Source organism: Lucilia cuprina, chromosome 4 (assembly GCF_022045245.1).
Source record: "Lucilia cuprina isolate Lc7/37 chromosome 4, ASM2204524v1, whole genome shotgun sequence".
Lineage (NCBI taxonomy): Eukaryota > Metazoa > Arthropoda > Insecta > Diptera > Calliphoridae > Lucilia > Lucilia cuprina.
Genome location: NC_060952.1, coordinates 26,859,460 through 26,879,330, shown reverse-complemented (window position 1 = coordinate 26,879,330; position 19,871 = coordinate 26,859,460). Strand labels below are relative to the sequence as shown.

General features: G+C 29.4%; 8 protein-coding genes across 10 annotated transcripts in view; 3 read left to right on the top strand and 5 right to left on the bottom strand.

Moving 5' to 3' along the window:
* The window catches only part of LOC111690523 (protein dispatched), a 28,028-nt gene extending 25,470 nt beyond the window's left edge, over positions 1-2,558 (top strand). Inside the window, exon 11 of the mRNA XM_023453023.2 lies at positions 2,447-2,558. The gene's annotated coding sequence lies outside the window, so the exon portion shown is untranslated. The remainder of the gene's footprint in view (positions 1-2,446) is intronic.
* On the top strand, positions 23-5,409 carry LOC111690513 (cyclin-dependent kinase 20). Of its 3 annotated transcripts, none has more exons than XM_046949298.1 (6): positions 23-431; positions 492-680; positions 2,447-2,686; positions 3,654-3,760; positions 3,839-3,962; positions 5,240-5,409. In XM_046949298.1, the coding sequence occupies exons 1-6, from the start codon at positions 231-233 to the stop codon at positions 5,264-5,266; spliced, it is 888 nt and encodes a 295-aa protein (XP_046805254.1). In that variant the 5' UTR covers positions 23-230; the 3' UTR covers positions 5,267-5,409. The 3 variants fall into 3 exon arrangements, with proteins under 3 accessions (XP_046805254.1, XP_046805255.1, XP_046805253.1); XM_046949299.1 differs by lacking the exon at positions 5,240-5,409 and adding an exon at positions 5,070-5,149; XM_046949297.1 differs by lacking the exon at positions 5,240-5,409 and adding an exon at positions 4,030-4,126.
* A 564-nt stretch (positions 5,410-5,973) lies between these two features.
* LOC111690616 (DNA-directed RNA polymerase I subunit RPA12) lies at positions 5,974-7,892 on the bottom strand. Its single transcript, XM_023453126.2, has 3 exons — positions 7,638-7,892; positions 7,361-7,577; positions 5,974-6,051 (listed from the first exon to the last, which is right to left on the bottom strand). The coding sequence occupies exons 1-3, from the start codon at positions 7,837-7,839 to the stop codon at positions 6,027-6,029; spliced, it is 444 nt and encodes a 147-aa protein (XP_023308894.2). The 5' UTR covers positions 7,840-7,892; the 3' UTR covers positions 5,974-6,026.
* Positions 7,880-8,991, bottom strand: LOC111690541 (zinc finger protein 330 homolog). The gene has a single exon (XM_023453047.2). The coding sequence runs from the start codon at positions 8,911-8,913 to the stop codon at positions 7,960-7,962; it is 954 nt and encodes a 317-aa protein (XP_023308815.2). The 5' UTR covers positions 8,914-8,991; the 3' UTR covers positions 7,880-7,959.
* A 1,197-nt stretch (positions 8,992-10,188) lies between these two features.
* Positions 10,189-10,677, bottom strand: LOC111690665 (protein chibby homolog 1). The gene has a single exon (XM_023453196.2). The coding sequence runs from the start codon at positions 10,553-10,555 to the stop codon at positions 10,232-10,234; it is 324 nt and encodes a 107-aa protein (XP_023308964.2). The 5' UTR covers positions 10,556-10,677; the 3' UTR covers positions 10,189-10,231.
* A 119-nt stretch (positions 10,678-10,796) lies between these two features.
* On the top strand, positions 10,797-13,028 carry LOC111690572 (tropomyosin, muscle). The gene is made up of 9 exons (XM_023453080.2): positions 10,797-10,849; positions 10,922-10,994; positions 11,097-11,309; positions 11,371-11,484; positions 11,605-11,761; positions 11,819-12,342; positions 12,410-12,471; positions 12,565-12,630; positions 12,690-13,028. Exons 1-9 carry the CDS (start codon positions 10,812-10,814, stop codon positions 12,808-12,810), a joined length of 1,368 nt encoding a protein of 455 aa, XP_023308848.2. The 5' UTR covers positions 10,797-10,811; the 3' UTR covers positions 12,811-13,028.
* LOC111690561 (vacuolar-sorting protein SNF8) lies at positions 13,019-14,598 on the bottom strand. The gene is made up of 4 exons (XM_023453069.2): positions 14,160-14,598; positions 13,884-14,013; positions 13,237-13,383; positions 13,019-13,174 (listed from the first exon to the last, which is right to left on the bottom strand). Exons 1-4 carry the CDS (start codon positions 14,497-14,499, stop codon positions 13,030-13,032), a joined length of 762 nt encoding a protein of 253 aa, XP_023308837.2. The 5' UTR covers positions 14,500-14,598; the 3' UTR covers positions 13,019-13,029.
* A 1,898-nt stretch (positions 14,599-16,496) lies between these two features.
* On the bottom strand, positions 16,497-19,274 carry LOC111690594 (choline transporter-like 2). Its single transcript, XM_023453103.2, has one exon. The coding sequence runs from the start codon at positions 19,216-19,218 to the stop codon at positions 16,753-16,755; it is 2,466 nt and encodes an 821-aa protein (XP_023308871.2). The 5' UTR covers positions 19,219-19,274; the 3' UTR covers positions 16,497-16,752.
* Between the last annotated feature and the right edge of the window lie 597 nt (positions 19,275-19,871).

Here is a 19,871-nt window from a genome sequence, read left to right as displayed (position 1 = left end):
AATGATTCTGAATCGATCGGTATACTTTAAGGTGGGTATTGGACCAATATTTTTGTATGTTACAAACATCAGCACAAACATATAATACCCTCCCCACTATAGTGGTGTAGGGTATAATTAAATAACAACAATTCGGTTGCCATTGGCAACAATTGGTCAAACTTTTATAAATATACCTAAACAACTGATACAAATAGTACAAATTGAAGTTTTCACAAGAAATAACTAAAATGGAAGATTATGCTCCAAGTCGTTATAAAATGTTGGAAAAGATCGGTGAAGGTGTTCATGGTTGTGTATTTAAAGCTTTAGATTTACAACGTAATCGTACTGTTGCCATTAAAAAGGTGGCTTTAAAAAATAAGTTCGGTAACATATCCCTAAATACTTTACGTGAAATAAAAACCTTACAATTATCTAAATGTGAATATGTGAGTATTTATTTATTCGTCTTTCTTTTCATAAATGTATATTTTATGAATTTTCTTTAGATTATTAATATTTTAGATTTATTTCCGGATCTCATTGGTTTATCATTAGTACTGGAATATATGCCGGAAACATTATATGGTAAATTAAAAAATGAACTAAATCCCTTAAGTAGACAACAAGTACGCAAATTTTCTCTAATGATGTTAAAGGGCATTGAATATCTTCATAGTTTGGATATAATTCACAGAGTTAGTATATAAATAATTTGTATATTATCTTTTATAATTACTTAAATATAAACTGAATGTAACAAAGTGAAATACATATGGGCATTTCCTTTGTGACGAACATGGCGGTCGTACGTTTTAAAGAGATGAAAAATATATAATATATATATATATATATATATTATATATATATATATATATATAATATATAATATATATAATATATATATATATTATATATATATATATATATATATATATATATAATTATATATATATATATATATATATATAATATATATATATATTATATAATATATATATACACATATATATTTTTTAAAAATTCTTGTATTTTTATATAGGACTTCAATAGCTCTATAACTGGTCGGAAGAATAAATTGAAAGATCTTATTGGCCCTAAGATATAAGTAGTTAAAGTGCGTGACGTGATGTGACAGAAATAGAAGTAGCTTATTTCTTTTTTGACAAAAATGTAAAAATCTGCGAGTATCACCTGGCTATTTGGTTAAAACCTTTTTTATTGTAATTTGGAATATTTATTGATTATTTTTTAGCTTTTAGAACTAAAAAATAGTTTTCAGATTTTTTTTTGTACAAGCCGTTATGTGTGACGTGACATGACGTGACATGTGACAAAATTTCCAATGATGAAATTTGCAATATTATTGCAAATTAATTAGTCCATAGATTTATTTTAGTTAAAAATAGCTCCCGTATAAGAATTCAATACAAATAATTTTGACATACACAAAAATCGTTCATCCTAATTTTTTTAAAAATTCGTCCATGATTAGGCATAGCTTCCATACAAAGCCCACATTTGATATACCCATAAACTTGGATATATAACTAAAATTTCGCCATCCTGATAATACAAAAACACACAAAAAACTTCCAAATGTACAACTACTGACCCTTCAGATGATAATACAATAATCGGTCATAAAAATCACTTTTTTCCATACATTTCTTAAAAATATTATTTGTTGAATTTCTGTGCTCTTTCTTCCACTTATCAACTAAAAAATCATAACTATCACCTAATTGAATAAATTGCATAAATATCACATCTTTTTAAATAACAATATTTCACAATTCGAAGTTTGCACTTAAGAAAATTTATGTAATGTGACGTGACAGACTTTGAAATTCTATAAAAAATAACCCCGCTTAGAATTATTTTTCTTTTCTTTTAAATTGAGTTCTATATACTAAACTTGATTTAGATTCAAAATTTGAAATATTTCAGAATACCAACTAAAAAATTATCGGGATAAATTCTGTTTCAACGTGACGAACGTGACATTTAAAAGTCTATAAAAAAAACCAAAAAATTGCTTTTTAAGGATCTTTATCTTTTTATATTTGTATGTTTTAAGATAACTATTAATTCAACAAATGTTTTCCGATAAAAGTCCATTTAAATATTAGACTTTAAAATAATAAAAACTATTAAAAGCAAATGCTACTAAAGGTGGAAAAATATGCCTGAAATATTATTGTAACTTTTAATTCCGATTTCTCATCATATCGGTTAAGAAAAGCTTTGAGGTCTTTAATATAATAAAATTTGAATCTTTTTCTATAATAATAGAAGTTGAAATTTTATTTTTGATGACTTTTAGTTTTTGAGCCACGATGGACTTTTCGGTGGAAATGCCCATATTATTATTTCAAAATAATTTAAAACAATTATTTTTGAATTAAATAAAAATGCATTTTACTTAATATTTTAATTTTTGTTTTTTTTTTTTTATTTTTAGGATATAAAACCTGCCAATTTATTGATAAGCGAAAATGAAATTTTAAAAATTTCTGACTTTGGTTTGGCGCGGCTGTATTTTCCTGAGGAAGAATCAAGATTGTATTCACCACAAGTTTCTACACGATGGTATCGTGCTCCCGAAATATTGTGGGGTAGTCAAAAATATGGTCCTCCAGTTGATATGTGGGCGGCTGGTTGTGTTATTGCGGAAATGCTAAGAGGTGTACCATTATTCGCTGTGAGTTTAAACAAATTTTATTTGGCGATTTTGAACCTATTTTCATAAAATTATATTTCTCAGTTTTTCATTTACACCCAGCAAAATTGTATCTAAAAATGCTATTACATATTTTTCGATTAATTAATCCGTTATTAAAAGTAAACTACTTTTTCATCACACAATTTTCCTTTTTTTATAACGAACTTCAAAATTATGTGATGAAATTATAAAAATATACAGGCCTGTCACAGAATTTCATTCCGATCGAAAGTGGAATTATTTCCGTATTTTTGATTCTTCTAAAAAAGAAAACGAAAAATTCTTTCGGAATGAAACCACTTTCAGTTTTTGAAGTGGAATTTATATTTGTATGTAATTAACGCTTTTCTTAGTTTTAATAATAAGAACCTTTACTAAAAACATGATTCTTGTTTTGATTAGCTAAACAGGAACAATTTTAAATGAAATCTATATTATTTTATACATTTTTTGTCAATTTACGAAATAATTCGGAATTTGGAGAAGCTAAAACAAAAATGATCGGAATAATAATACGGAATGGAAACCATTCCGATCGGAATGTGTGACAGACCTGATATTTTGTTTTGTTAAAAAAAAACTAAATTTGTTAAGTAAAATATGAACATAATAAAATCAATGGTATTTTTTTGTGAAAAATATTAAACAAATATCATATTCACTTTTTCTGAAATTTCACCTATCGTATTACGAACATCTTTGACTGGTCCTGCGTAGTTCGTTATTTACAAGTTTGATTAGTGAAAGAATGCTTCTCACAAAAGCGAAAAATATGTTTTGGTATCTTTAGTTATAATTAATATGTGTTTGTTCAGTATAGCATTAATCTATAAAACTCTCGACTTTCGGGCCATATTATAAATATAATAGATCAGCCCGGAAATATGGCCCAATTTTTTTACATTATATATATTATAAAAAAAAAACAATTTCTTTCTATACATAGGGTACCACCGATATTGAACAATTGGCTTTAGTCATTCGTACCTTAGGTACTCCACGGTTAAACGAATGGCCAGATTTAACATCGTTACCTGATTACAATAAAATTAGGTAATACATAAATAACAATCAATCATTTTCGTTTTATTAATATAATAAATATTACAACACAAAATCAATATGTTTAAGATTTCCTAATGCAGTGGGTATATATTGGGATAATCTCTTTCCTAGCTGTACGCATGCAGTTGAAATAATCTTGGTATCCAATCTTGTTGTATACAATCCCAAAAATCGTTTAAAAGCTTCTGAGGTAAGTTTGTAATATTATTTTTAAATTTATGTGAATAATATCATTAAATTTTTAATTATTTTTGCAGGCCACAAAACATGACTATTTTAATTGAGAATATTATGAATATTATTATTTAGATTTAAATTAAATAAAAATAACGGCATGTTTATGAACAATTTTAACAACCCTGTGTTATGCTATTTTGGCAACTCGAATTATGTTTAACGATCTGGTTAGTTATATATAATTAATTAAATACGGCATCATTATAGATTGTTTACTTTAATATTTTTATTTGCCGCAACATCAAGATTGATTTATAGAAATTTATGAAATAGTTTTAACACAATGGAACAAGTTAAAAAACAATTACTGCAAGCATCAATAAACTATGGCTCTATGCCTATGGATACTGTCAAAACGATTATTTTCGCGCTTTGTGATGCATGTAAGTTGTATAAAGTTTAAATAGATAAATATTTTTTTTTAGAAAAATTCAATGAAAATTGCGCCTTTTCCACTGGATTGATCTTTCAATCAATTGGAGAAAATGTAGTTCAATGTGTAGGGATATTGTGGGCAGCTTGACCACATACTGTTATCCCAGAAAATAAGTTCAAATACTAACATATAGTATTTTCTGCGCCATCTTTTCTTTAGTTACTGCTGTGAACTGTAGGTAATCTCAAACAATGATGCAATGAAAGGATGGTGCATGGTATCTCTGTATCTTGTCTGTCCATTGTATCTCAGAGATGTAGCAAAGTCATTACAAATAACATATTTGAAGTACATTATGTTTTGGTGAAAAACCAGTGAAATTTTCATAAGAGTATCATTAAGAAACTGTATTTTATTATTGACATCCAAATAACGGATTTTAACTGCTTCTAAAACTAAAATTAGATCTAGTTCAGAGTTGCCAAAAATGAACAACATCCCTCCAATAATACGCTAATGTAAAATCCATAGGTTTTTCACCCGAATTTAAAGAAATTCGAGTTACTAGTTCTGATGAAAATACTACATCTTTTTCCCCCACTTTTTTGCTGAAAAGTTAATGCCATAATGTCCCAAAAAATTTTAGGGTAACATAAAAATCCTTTAATCATTTTTAATTTACAGTCGATGTTCATCGGCCTACCGAATTAAATGCTATAAAAGGAATAATTGTTGAAATCGATACGGAATACGAAAATATGATCAGACATTACAATTTATTAAACAACCATTGAATGGACAAGAATATTTGGTATTTGCGCTATTGCTAACCTTTAACCATTTTTAATTTACAGTCGATGTTCATCAACTTACCGAATTAAATGCTATAAAAGGAATAATTGTTGAAATCGATACGGAAATACGAAAATATGATCAGACATTACAATTTGTTAAACATCCATTGAATGGACAAGAATATTTGGTATTTGCGCTATTGCTAACCAATCAGGCTTGTAAATTTCAACCAAATTATACTGATACTGAACGAAAATATTTCTACAAACTCTTAGAAACGTTGGCCAGTAGTGATGATTATGGTATTGAATGGAATAATATATACACTGTAGCCAATCAATTACCAGCAAATGCTCAACATCCGTTATCGAAAGAACGTATACAAGAACTGGAGAGCATTTGGCTGTCTCAAGGCTATTTTTTAGCGGTTGAAGACAAAATTTATTTCGGTCCTCGTACTATGCTTGAGTATGGCAAATACTTAAGAAATAATTTTTCAGATGTTATTACCGATTGTGTTTTATGCAATAAAATTGTTTATTGGGTGAGTTACATACTACATATATATTTAGTGATGAGTTTTCAATAATTTATATATTTGCCTTTAGGATGTAAAATGTTCAGAATGTGAAGTAAAGCTTCATCGCGATTGTATACGAAAATATTTAATTAAGAAGTCTACATGCCCTAATTGCAAAAAGATTTGGAATACTCGTTTAAGTTTATAATAATTTATTATTACCCACTTTATTTTATGTTAAATTTCAAGTTCAAATGAAAATATATGTACAGATATTTAATAAAAAATATAATTTATTTTCTGATAAGTTATAGCTAAATATTAATCTAGGAGTTTTCTGACTCTTTGAATCTGAAAATAAAAAAAAAGAAAAATATATAGGTACATTATTAATTATTTAAAATTCGATATTATGTAATCAAATATAAATCATTGAAATCACTAATTTATAGCACTCCAGACACATGTACGCTTACTTTGTAAATAAGCTTTAAACTGTATATGTATATTTTTAATTTAGGAGATATAATGTTACCGAATTTACCCGTTTTAGCGCCTAAACGTTAGAATTTATAAAAATCCCGTCTTAGTGGATCTATTCGGTGGCAGACCGATCTCCTTTTCAAATTTCAGCTCTTTACCTTAACTCATATATAGTACATTTATATATAGATACGATTTTTTGATAAGTGTATGAAGTGTCTATGAATCTATAAGACGAACCGTAGGACATGCATATTTTGGTTTCCCTGCTTATGACGCTTTAGTTAAAATGTAACATTTGTCTTAGTAAAATGTAGTTTTTGTTACCATTCTCAAACTATTTCTTTATGATTATTCTTAGAATGTTTTAAATATCGCGATGACAAAACAAAGATTTTATAAGCCTTGTACGGTTTTCAATTAAACGTGTATAACATAGATATTATCTTTTGATATTTTTTTTTAAAAATAGTACATTTTAAATGATGTATTTTCAGAAAAACTTACGGGTTATCCATTTTTATCATAACATTTGATCGAAAATCAACCGTAAAAAAGTATACAGAAATTATCAGTTTTAAAAACAAAATTTTTCTTTTAAAAATGTTTAGTTTTATTTTTATTTTTGCTGTTCCCCTAATTATATAGAGCATTATTCATTCAAATGGATAGTATTTTTTCGAATTTTTGAACTTTGGTGCTAAACTGTTCGCGAGTTCTTTAAAGGGTTTATAAAGTGTGGTTTAAATAAAACTTCGGATATATATTTTATATTAAGTGAAATATAATACTCTAAAATATACTTTAAAAGTACAACAGTAAAAAATTAATACAAAATATCTACAATATTACAAAATGTACTGTAAGACACGTTAATGGTCTAAGGAATTTGCAATAACTTTTAAATTTCAACAAATTTTTGTGTTTAATATCTGAAATGCTTATTTCGCCCAAATTACGATTCCTTTACAATAAAGTTTATCACTAATAGCAAAATACTGAAAAAATCTACTTTCCCTTGCGAACACAATTGTTAACTTCAGGGCCGTTGCGACACCTATTAAAGCTATCCTATCAGTCTTGTTTTATGCATGACTTAGTTCTACCACACAATAAACATATTTGTGCATTTCTCAAAATAATTAAGTAATTGCTAAAAGAACATGATAAAACTTACTTGCATTTCAAACAAGTAAAGAATACTGTTTGTCCTTCATCGGCCGAACGTAATTGTAATGTAGCATATGACATCTTGTCGTGACCACATTTGGAACATTTACGTTCCACAACTGGACCATCTGGACCTGAGTCTTTTTCTTCTTTCGTCTTTATAATCTTTTCGGGATCGTAGTTGTTGAAATGAATTGTATACTCGACAATTTGATCACCAAAAACTAAAAATATTTTTAATTATCTCACAATTATAATTTGTACTAAATATGTAGATTTAATACCATCAGCTTTATACGATTTTTTACAGTTGTAACAAACAACATCCGTAATACTATCCAAAGGTGGTAATATGGAACCACAAGTAGGGCAGAATCCAGGAGTTGACGTAAATAATTCCATCTTTGGAAAACAAAACAAAAAATAAAGGAAAATACGTACGCGAGAGTTAAACAAACTATTTATGCACGTGTGAAGTAAGTACATATGTGACCGTGATGCCAGATTTATAAGAAAATAACAAAAATCGTTTTTAAACACTGTATTTATTCAAATGCAACTAAGTAAAAAAACACAATTTTTTCCAAATATCAAACTTGCATAATTTTAATGATTTGATGATTTTTTGCTGCTATCTACATTTTGTTCTTTTTTTTCATCCTCTTCACTGGCTTGTGATTCTTCACTTTCTTCATCCGACTCATCTTCTTCATAGTCATCATCATCTTCATCATCGTCGTCGTCTTCATACTCATCTTGGCCGTAACCAGAAGTTGAAGCACCTCCTCCATAACTATAAAAACCACCGCCACCATAATCATCATCGCTATCCCCATAAGCACCACCTTGCTGTTGACGTCCAAACTTATGCGAACGTGTAGACATACTCAAGTCCTTTGTGACGGACGTTTCGTAATTACACTTTGGACATGGTATTGGCTTGTTCTTTTCATACTTAAAGCCTTTGCGCTTTACGTGATCTTCACAATAGCAAGTTTTACAACGCAAACATGAATATTGTCCCAAACGATTACACGACTGACATTTGTAGTTTTCACTCTCCAAGACTTGACATGAAGCTTGATGTTCAAATTGGTCGTCCTCACATAAGAATCCCTCACAGAATGAACATTTAAAAATTCTACCGCCATGATCCCATACGCCTCTTTCGCATTCCAAACAAATGGCGTTCTGAAGTGGGCAAGTGCAAGCGTGTGACTGCAAGCATTTGCGTCCGTGACACACCCATGCTTCACAAAAGTCACAAATTGCTCCGACCATTCCAAGGCCGGTGGTATAAACGCCAGCATGTTTGACAACACAGTCTCCTGTCTTTAGCATGCACTTGACTTTGCCACATTGGGCACATATTGGTAAGCGTTGCAACGATTGGCAGAAATAACAAAATGCTCTCGATTTTTGCTTACGTTCGCATTTGTCACATTCCATTGGCGCATTGCATGGCACATCAGCGAGTGGTATTTCTCGACTACGAATTTCTTTAAGTCGTAATTTTTGTTTTTCGGCTTTTTTTCGTTGTCCTGTTTTTTTCTTGGGCATTTTCTATAGCTGGTCGTCTGCTGTTGAAAATTTCCTATTATTCGATTATAATGATGGTTGTACGATGTCAAATTTCAATTTGTGATTGAACCAGTGATGCCAGAAGATTTTTTCACAAATAAAGAAAAATACCTATTTCCCCATACTCACTTTTTATTTTCCTTACACAACTATTTTCCAATTCTTAGTTTATTTTAAGAATGCAAAAATAACTTAAAATAATCACTTTTTATATATTTTTAAAAAAATTTGAGGAATATAATTTTACATCATACCTAGACTCTTCAGTTTAGACACAGGGTATACAGAGACGTCACGAGCAAAAAGCTATTTTCCTCTCTTTTGCACAAAACGAATTCAATGATTTTTTTTAGCTGTATTTTATATACCTCTTCTCACCAAACAATTTCAAAATCAAACAAAAGCTGATTTTAGACTTTTTCAAATGTCAAAAGTGACATCTCTGTATACTTTGTGGTTTAGATTTAAAACTAACAAGACAAGAGCGGGTTTTTGAATTAACAATCTAATACCATCATATATTCGGATTAGTTAATCTAAAAATAAATTTAATCTGATGTTAACCCCCTTTGATGTTTTTGATTACAAGATTAATTTTTACAGTGTTGCCATACAAAAGAACAAAAAACGTCACTGTTTGTTAGTAAAACAATGCTCAAAACAATGCTGTTTTATAAAAAAAGAAGAAGATAATGTGAAAATGGAAATTAATGAAAAAATTTAAATCAATAAATGTATGTTTAATAAAGCCTCTCTATTTTAATGTTTATTTTTATACAAATTGTATTAATTTCAGCTGTTTACACTTTTGCATTTCTTGCTCAAGTTAAAAGCGCTTAAACTAGCAAAAAAAAAAATTAACTGATTACTAAAAACAATCTTCATGGATTGATTTTAATTGAATCCCTTAGCATTCACCTAAAGATTGGTATTTATTATTTTATTAATTGTATATGCAATGTTTTGTTCAATTTTACTCAGTAATTTTTGAATAAATCGATTACGAATAAATAGGTACTAATAGTCTATCCACTTAAATAGATAGATAGATAGATAGATAGATAGATAGATAGATAGATAGATAGATAGATAGATAGATATATAGATAGATAGATAAATAGATAGATAGATAGATAGATAGATAGATAGATAGATAGATAGATAGATATATAGATAGATAGATAGATAGATAGATAGATAGATAGATAGATAGATAGATAGATAGATAGATAGATAGATAGATAGATACATACATATAGATATAGATATTTATTTCACATTTTTAACACATAGATAATTAATTAATTTTTTTTAAAGAATTTAACTCTGTAGCATGTTCAGCAAGAAGATCGAGCAACACTTCAATTTTCAAATCACACATATTGTTTTCCTCCTCCAAAGTCTTCAAACGACGATTTAAACGAATAACATCATCAACATCTCCTTTGCGGGCAGCATAAATCCAAATACCATCTGCGAAGCGTAATTCCTTATTACCCAAATTCAGAATAATTTGCTTGTAATCGTCTAATTCTTCGTTGACCACAGGACATAAATTATTATTTCTAGATATACGTGGTGGAATAGGTTTTGATTCGAATTTTTTATTAAATAAAGGCATTTTATTTATTTTTTTTTAATTATTTTTATTTATCACTGACGTTACTAAATGCTCATATTTTATTTTAAAGTATGTTCGTGTATTTTCCACTAGTTAAAACCATGGCAACATATTTAGACCAATAGTTGTGCAAATGGGGTTGGCGAACCAACACAAACAGGTGCAATTGTCCAGTATAGAAAGTTTTTTACTTTTTTTAACATAATCACAAGTGCATACATTTTTAGAAAAAAAAAACTTTAAAATCTAATGTAAAATGGAAACAAAGCCAAGTTTAGGAAATTATTATTCCAAGTATATTTATAAAGTCTGCCCTAGAAATAATTATTTTTTATGATAGATTTTTGTACTTTTTTTAATATATAGCAACTTAAATGAAATCACAAAATGCTGTGAAAAATTAATTACGGAAACTCAATGTGACATAGACATTTTTCGGGTGTGTTGTCAAAATATTTGTATTCTATTATTATATTTTTTTTAGTTTTATTTTATATTTATTTTAAAACTAACAAATAACAAATAATCTGACCACATGCAGAATGAACAACAACAGCTTCAAAAACAAATTCGAGAGATTGTAGCTGAGAATAATCGCATAAATACACACCTAGAAGTATTGAAAAGTGCTACGAATACGATTGCTTCCTCAGCCTTAAAAACGACTGGCGATTCGAGAGATGATGCTTCTAGAGAAAAATTAACCAATGAAGCATTCCAAAATGTTAAAAAACAGATTGATTATTTGCAAGCGGTATACAGCATTTTTTTCATCAGTATCGATATTTAATTATTATTTTTTTTAATATTTTTAGGAAAACAACGACTTACGATCTCTGAATAAAACATTTCAGAAGACAATTGATAATCTTGAAAAAGAAATTCAAAACTACCGTAATCAACTTTTTAATACAACTTCAGTCTGTGAGGTAAGTGGACATATATATCAGATATATATAACAGGCCATTATAATAATATAGTTCTGTAGAGCTATAATATCACAAGATATTGACAAAATATTAAAAAAATATGTTTCTATTTCAATAAGGTAAAACATAAATTTGCCACTGCCATTAAATTACTAGAGAGCACTATAATTAGTCAAAAAAACGAGTTAAAAGAACAGTCACAAACTATAGAAAATTTGTTTGAGCAGAAGAAACTTCTAAGAGATCGTATTGAAAATGTAGAGAAATCCCTTGAAGGTAAATAATTTTTAATATTGTGTGTTTCACACTTCTAACAAAAAATTATTTATTTAGATAAAACAAAAGAACTTGAAAAATTGGCCTGTTCTAAGGAAACTATTGATAAACTTCAGGAACAACTTATAGAAACTGAACGCCATAATAAAGAATTGCAAAAGTCTTTAAAAATATCGCGACAAGCTTTAGAAGAGAGACTTAAACGAGAACAGAGTGCTTTACAAAAGGTACAAGAGGCTTTAAACATAGCCGAAGCAGCTGTAGCCGATAAGAAAGAAGCATTAAAAAGAGAAAGAGTTGTAAAGGAAGAATGTGATAACATAGCATCTACGATAGGCCAGGTAATGGATGAGGCAGCACGTAAAGTGGAAAAAGATATGGAGGCAATTAAGAATAAATATATTGTTAAAGAAAAACTTTTAAATGAGGAGAAATCTAAACTTAATAGTGAAATTCAAAATCAAAAGAAATTTATACAAATATTGGATACGAGATGTAATCGTTTTCAACAGAAATATAAGGATGCCATTAAGGAAAATGCTAATTTATCCGATCAATTGGAACAAACTTCTAAAACTTTGGTAATTTTAATATAATTAATAATAAGAAGTTTTATACAACACTAAATAATATATTTTAAAATTTTAGTATGAAATGGAGGAAAAATTAAAGCAATTAGAATTTCAAAACCAACAAGCAAATTTTCAAAAGTAAGTACTTATTGTAAACATGCATTTAAATATTAATATATTTTTGGAAAAAAATATTACATAACTTTCAAAAAATATATTTTTATGAACCAGACGTACAGCTGATCAGGAAAGTGAGATACAAAATTACGTTAAAACTAATCGTGTTTTAAAGGAAAGGTAAATGAAATTTTATCAATATATTAAAAGTACTTAACCTATTTAATGAATTTTAATAGATATAAATCGTTTCTTAATGATTTAACTGAAAATTTTGAAAAGAAAATTTATAATTTACAAGATGAAGTGGCCCGCTTAAAAGCTGAAAATCAAGCATTTAAATTACAAAAAAACTCATAGCGCAAAAGTTAATTAAAAATAAAAGAATGTCACATGCACAAATTCTGAATATCTGAACCTGTAAATCTTAAATGTTATTATTGCTTATTTTTTATTTTTTTTAAATCTAGAAAAAATCGTTATTTTTTTATAAATAAATTTTGTTTATTGTTTTAATATTTTTATATCAATTCTATATACTTTAATATAAAATAATGAAAAAACTGTGTCAAGTATTAATTAAGCATTTATTGTTTGTGTTGTGCGATTTGGAAATAAACTGGGAAACCAATAACGACGTTCATCATCAGCTTGATCATCAATCCAACAAAGACCTTCGCTAACAACTTTTTCCAAAGATTGTCGTGCACGATAATCAGGCCATCTACAGAAATGTTTTGTATATATTAAAATAATCCTGATTATTTCTGTACTATGATAACATACCCCAATTGCTCTATTAAAATTGTAAGAGTTACGTAGCCTTGTTCGTTATTAGATGCTACAGTGAGAATTGTCGTCTCTTCCATACTCAATTCGCCGGGTATGGATTGTACAATATATTTTCCTTTTCCAAGTTTGTGAACAACAAAGCTAGAGAAAATTATTGCAATAAACTTTAGTGTTTTTCGACTTAGTTAATAAAAATGTTTTTATATATTATTGACAAAAGATTTTGTTTTTCCTGACATTTATAGACTTTGAATCGCAGCTATAACAACAGCATTTTGATTATTGTTCTTGCTTTTTATAATGGTCAGGTTAGGCATTTTTCCGAATTGGATATAAATTTGAATATCTGAGCTTAATATTTTGCCATCAAAATCTAATTTTCATGCAAATGAGATTTAACGACTTTTGAACACTACATACAATGTACATTTTATTTCTTTGTTTATCGACTTTAAGGATAAATAGCTTATAAAGAAGCACTAAAATACAGTAGTTCTTGTGTTTTACCTGTTTTTTTATTTTTTAGTTCTAAATATCCAAAAATTTAAAAATCCTTCTTGTAAAACTAAATGCATCACTAATATGTTCATTGACGTACATACATACATAGGAATATATCCTTTTGTACTAAAATTACTTACCCATTACCAAAAATACTAAGCTTTTTAGTAGCCATTAAAATGTCTTCATTTGTGATTTCCTGATGAATTGAGCTTTGACCCCTAGCAGCAACTAAACGACTTCTTAGTTCATTTAATTCCATAAGGCCTCCTGAAAAATTAACAGATGATAAGACTTGCGACTTAATCGTCAAATAAAACAAACACTTTAGTCCTTCTAAATTGGAACTACTTTGTAACAACTAAAATATTTTGACTACTCATAGACTTTTGATTATATACCACATTAACTCATACCAGTTTTATGATTTGATGCTAAGCATACTTCCACCACCTGTACCCCAAGTTCATAATAAAAATCTCCCATGCCAAGAACACTCCAAAAACCTTTACCGCTTGCTAATGGATCTACGCCGATGGCAGCGCACATTTCTTGAAATTGCTTACGGAACTGTGCATTTTTTTTAATATCCTGCTTATGTTTAATTGCAAATTCTTCTAGTTTTTCCCGAAATACTTCCATTTGTTTCGACATTTGTTCTAATTGAGATTCCTGTATATCTGTGCCCTTGTCTTTATACTTTTCAGCAGCAAACTGTTGCTGTTGTATTGCACCTAATCCTGCTCGTCGTCTCATATTGTTCTGATTTATTTAAAATTTATAAAATACAAAATATTATAGACGATTTATTATTTTATACTCTGCTTTTCTGCAGAATTTTTGTTTGTTTGTTTTTTAATCAGCTGGTTGGATTATTCATAACTAGTACCAGTGTACACTTAATAAGGTAGCCTCGTCCGCACAGCTGATCATCAGCTTTTACAATCTTATCTGTCAAAATTCCTGTTTGTTTACATAGAAAAAAATCGCAAAAGATGTAAAAATTTTAAAAAGTGAAGAAAATTATGGTTTTAAAGGAGTTTTCTAGGTCAATCGTGATTAAATGTCTTTGTTATCCTTCTCTCTTGATAAAAAAAGAAAATCTTTAGCTCCGGCATACGTTCCAAATCAGTTTCAACTATTTTTAACACGACCAATCACTTTTCACAAAAAACACGTTTAATTCGGAAAATTGGTCTTCCCAATAGATATAGTTATGATTTTCAGACATTCCACGTTTAATTAATATAATATATTAATATTAATAGTTAAAAATTTAAATAATTGCTAAAAACTCATATTTTTATTGTGTTTATTTGTTGCTTTTTCATTCTACACACACAGCTTTTTTTGACAGATGGCATTATTCTACAATAACAAATCGCCTGTTGTTTTTGTATTGTTGTATTTGTTGTAGCGACGAGGCTACCTTATTAAGTGTACACTGACTAGTACTCTTTTATACGACAAGTCTTTATTCGTTAGAGGTTGCAACTTAATATTATTTTTATAATCGATTTATCGATAAAAGTCGAGTTACTTGGATAATCGTTTTTTTACAAGGTAGTCGAGTTATCGTCTTTGTTAATGCAAAAAAGTCGACTTTGACTTTTTTCGACAAAAAGTTTATTCTTCTATTATTTAAAAGTCATTAACAGGTGACCAACCATTTTAACATGGGCTTGCCCTACGAGGAAGTCAATCGTCACTCTACACCCTACAAAGAGCCAGTCAAAAGACGATTGCATTCGCTCTTGCTTACAAAGGGGACACTAAAGTGACGACTGTCTTCATTCTCGTTTGCAAAGAGTTTATTTGTGACGAAAGACCAAAAACATACGAATTGGAGTCAGCCAGGTGGTAAGATATTAATGGAAATAAAATTTAAAAATTTCAAGTGTCCACTCTCTAGAATACTATGGAACAATAATGTGACGATTGACCTGAAAGATATAAATTTGAGTCAACCAGATGGTGGCATATTAGTAGAAAGTAATAATCATTTCTCCAAAAGATGGGTAAAATAACTACTTTCGGAAGTACAACAAAAAACAACTTTTAAGAGTATAATCTCTAGGTTACTTAAGGATAGTAAAGAGACGACTGTCTCCGCTCCCGTTTACAAAAAGGACACTAAAGACTGTCTTCATTCTCGATTACAAAGGGTACATTCGTGACGAATGACCCAAAACTTACGAATTACGATCATCCAGGTGTTTAACTATAAGTGGAAATTACTGTCTTTTTCGTATGCATTGACTCTTTGTTGAACTGCTGGGAAGGTACAATCACCTGAGAGCAAATGCTGGATTATTATATTTTTCGTTAGCACTCTACATGTTGTAATTTTCAAGACAATGACAAGCATGTGTTAAAATTATAACTTCTTCAGATCTTTTTCAGTACTACCATGGAGTAAATTCTACTTTTTTTGCTTCTTTATAAATTGTTTTTTGCTGGGTGGAATTTCATATCAAGTGACCCTATTGGTTATTTTATGGAACTATAAAGCCTTTCAAGGAAATTTTATAAGCTTCCTTTTAAGCAAAAAAAAAAAAAAAAATAATAAACATGGCCCATTTTAATTTTTTTTGGAATGAATGAAAAATAGTTATCTGCTAGGGCCAATCAAACACTGTATTACAAAAATGTCCAACTTTGACCCCCTCTGAGTTCGTCAGTTATCGATAGAGCTAAAGTGTTTGACCTCCTATCCAATATACTAACGTTTGTGCAAATTTCGTCAAAATCAATTGTAGTTATTATTTATAATATTTATTAACAATTTAATTTATACTTTAGGTGTAAATTATTCTAAAGTATCAATTTTAAGTGTATAAGTTTACATTCATTAACTTCCTTCGCCAAATTGATACTATAAATAACGTATGTATATATTCGTTAAAGTACATAGTAATCTTGTACATATATATGTACGTTGTTAGTAGGGTGTATTGTAGTAGATGGATTTTTTTTTAATATTGACTATACTCGTCCTTTTAATGATAGTTAACCTTGCAATTTTTTTCGTTTTATTTTGGATTTTCCCAACAATTTTCTCAATTCTTTTGACATAAAGAATGGATTTTCAGCTGAGCCATCGTTTTCCGTTGAGTCTTGTAAGAAACAAAAGAATAAAGTATCTACCGCCATTGAATATGTGCTAAATATGAAATGAGCCATAATATAGGATAGTATGGCTACCAGTGCAACTGGAACCTCAGGATAATGTATAATTATTATATCTGGATATGCCTTCAAAGCGATAAAAGTTGTAAATGACGTGCAACCTGTTACTAAAATTTTTGAAAGGAAAAAAAGAAAATCCGATACCTTATCTACCGCATAAACACGTAAAAGATTTTGAGTAATTAGACTAAAAGCTTTTCGAGAGCTTTCACAGAAACTGGTACTATGAATGGCACATGTTATGTAAGCATTTCGGTTAAGAAAACGAAGGAAATTCTCAAGCAGCCAAAAGAAAAATTTCATACAACATAGGATGGCGCGTGTTATTGTATTATTGTATGCTTTCGCCTTCTTTTCAATGAGTTCTAACATATACCTTATCATGCGACAAATGGACAAAACTAGGGCTCCAAAAGCTAAAGTACCTAAATGATAAACAGTTGTTATCCACATAGCCTTTAGTAGCGGGAATTTAGGTATATTTTTCTTGTTGAAAGTCCAATACCACAGTGAGAATGTACAGGCCAAAACCATGTCTTCATAGGCCGATATAAAAAACGTTACCCATAGGACACCAAAAATATTTAATAACATAAACCAATTGGTTTTTCGATCTTTTATAATCTCATTGAAACTGCACGAAGTTTGCATGCATAATTCATTATTTTCGTTGCGGCAGTATTCTTCGAACAAAGCTGGATCACATGCATCACCAAGTTTATACGGTTTCTGCAATTCGGGTCCTGTACAAACACATTGTTCAGTAGTTTCAGTGATGTTGCGACGTGCCATTATAAAAGAGTAATCGCCAATAGAACCAAGATGTAGCAGAATAATTATTGACATTGTCGCCACAAGAATATTAAGAATTGCTGGAAATATTGGAAAAAATATTGATGATTTTATATTCGTTATTGCTCTACTCGCTTCCTTAATAATAGCCACAGCAATTTTTATACGCTTCCGGATTACAATTACTATTAATACAATAATTGTGAGGAGCGCTCCAAGAATCATTGTTACATACAGCCAAACATCGCCATTTTCCAAAATGTTTTGAACTTTCGCCTGCAGATTCGTTGCATGTTTTGGTACATGGGCTTCTGTGCTCCACAGTCTATACTGACGAAAACTATAATAAAATGAATAACCCAGACCAAAAATAACACCGCATATCGAAACCCACACCAGGGGTTCGGCTAGCCAGCGCAAAAGTGTTATAAATAATAAAACCGCAAAAAGATGTATAAAAAAAGCAAACACTATAACTTTCCATGAATTTTTTAAGTCATCTGCTATATGCTCAGCTAAAATTTCTTTACCACTATAATTGAATTTCGAGATAATTGCGGCTATAATTCTATTAAAATTGGAATTCGTTTTTTTAATCTTTTCTTTGAAAGCGATCATGTTTGATGACGTATTATGATGTTGTTTATTACACACCGATTTTATGCTTTTACCGAATTCGGCTAATTTTGTTGCGACAGGTTTAAAATCAATAAAGTTTACTGGTGTTAAATCCGATCTACGGTTTCGTCCTGTCAACTTCTTGGGCAATATTTCGCACAATTCGTCGGAAAGATCCCATACACAATGATTAAATAAAGGTTTACTTTCTAAGTACCAGCCACTACAAAGATCATTCTCTATAGATTTTTTAACATCTAACAAGCTCTTCAACTTTTGTTTGTTCACCGTGGAATCACAAATAAGTTTTTCCTTTAAGGTGCTTAAATTAGTCTGATCCGTGTTTTCTTGCCATATAAAAGATGTTTTGGGGCACTCTTTTACACATATTTGTTTGGTATTACATCCTGTAATGGGTGTCAATGGATCAAGACACTTATCCAAATTGTAGAAAAATAACATTTTTTTGTCACGAACTCCAGAGTCCAAGCCGCATTTAGCATTTTTTGAATCTGTTGGAATTAGTAATTTATTTAAGTTTCCTTGGGATAAGGCATACGTTGCTATATATATCCAACCGATTATAAAACATATAAAAATTAACAGACAGTGCACGTCTGTGCAACTATGTTTTTTATGATTTATTGGCCGAAATTTAGCACTGGCTTGTCTTTTTAAAGGAGCATTTTGCTCTTCCTGCAGTGTTATAGGTATTTCATTTTTTGCAGATATTTGCGTATGATACGATAAACTTCTGGATATTGCTGGAGTTACAGGAGTGTTGTTAACAGAGTATCTTACAGATGTTCTAGGATCAATCATACTATCACAATTTCTCATAAATACCCTGGGATCTACGTTATCATTATCCATCATTTATTATTTGCGTACCGTTAACCGTTTGTCTCAAGCGATTCTAACATACTATCGAAAGACTTGAGTATTTTTTATCTATAATGTCTGACTGTACGGAAAATATATATTATTATTTTTACTATAAATATTTAAATCTGTGGTTTTAAATTTGTTTATAATTATTGAGGTTATAGTTATTTATCTTTAGAAATGTAATCAGATCTTTTTATAAGATTCTTCAGAATACAGACTATGTATTAGGGCTTAACGAAAATTAGGCCCCATCACTGCGTAAAAGCGAATAGTATTCTGATAACGGAAAACCTTCCGCGGCAAATCGATTTTCTAAAACAAATTTTCATGAATTCTTAAAATAAATATACATTTTTGAAGTCTAATTTTGAAAGGGGGTAAACAGCTGCCCCTATACTTTACTTAACTCCGTATAGATGTCGTGGTCAAGCAATGACATCTGTTCTTATCGAAAATGTCTAGTTTTGCATTAAAAATTTCAAATTTTCTTTAGAAAAAATATGGAAAACTTCAAGACATTCGACGTATATTTTTATGCTCTATGTGAAATTGATAGGTCCGGGCTATAACTGAAGTTAATTTTTTGATGCACAATTCTAACAAAACAAACCATATTTTGAAACAACAATTTTTCAGAACCA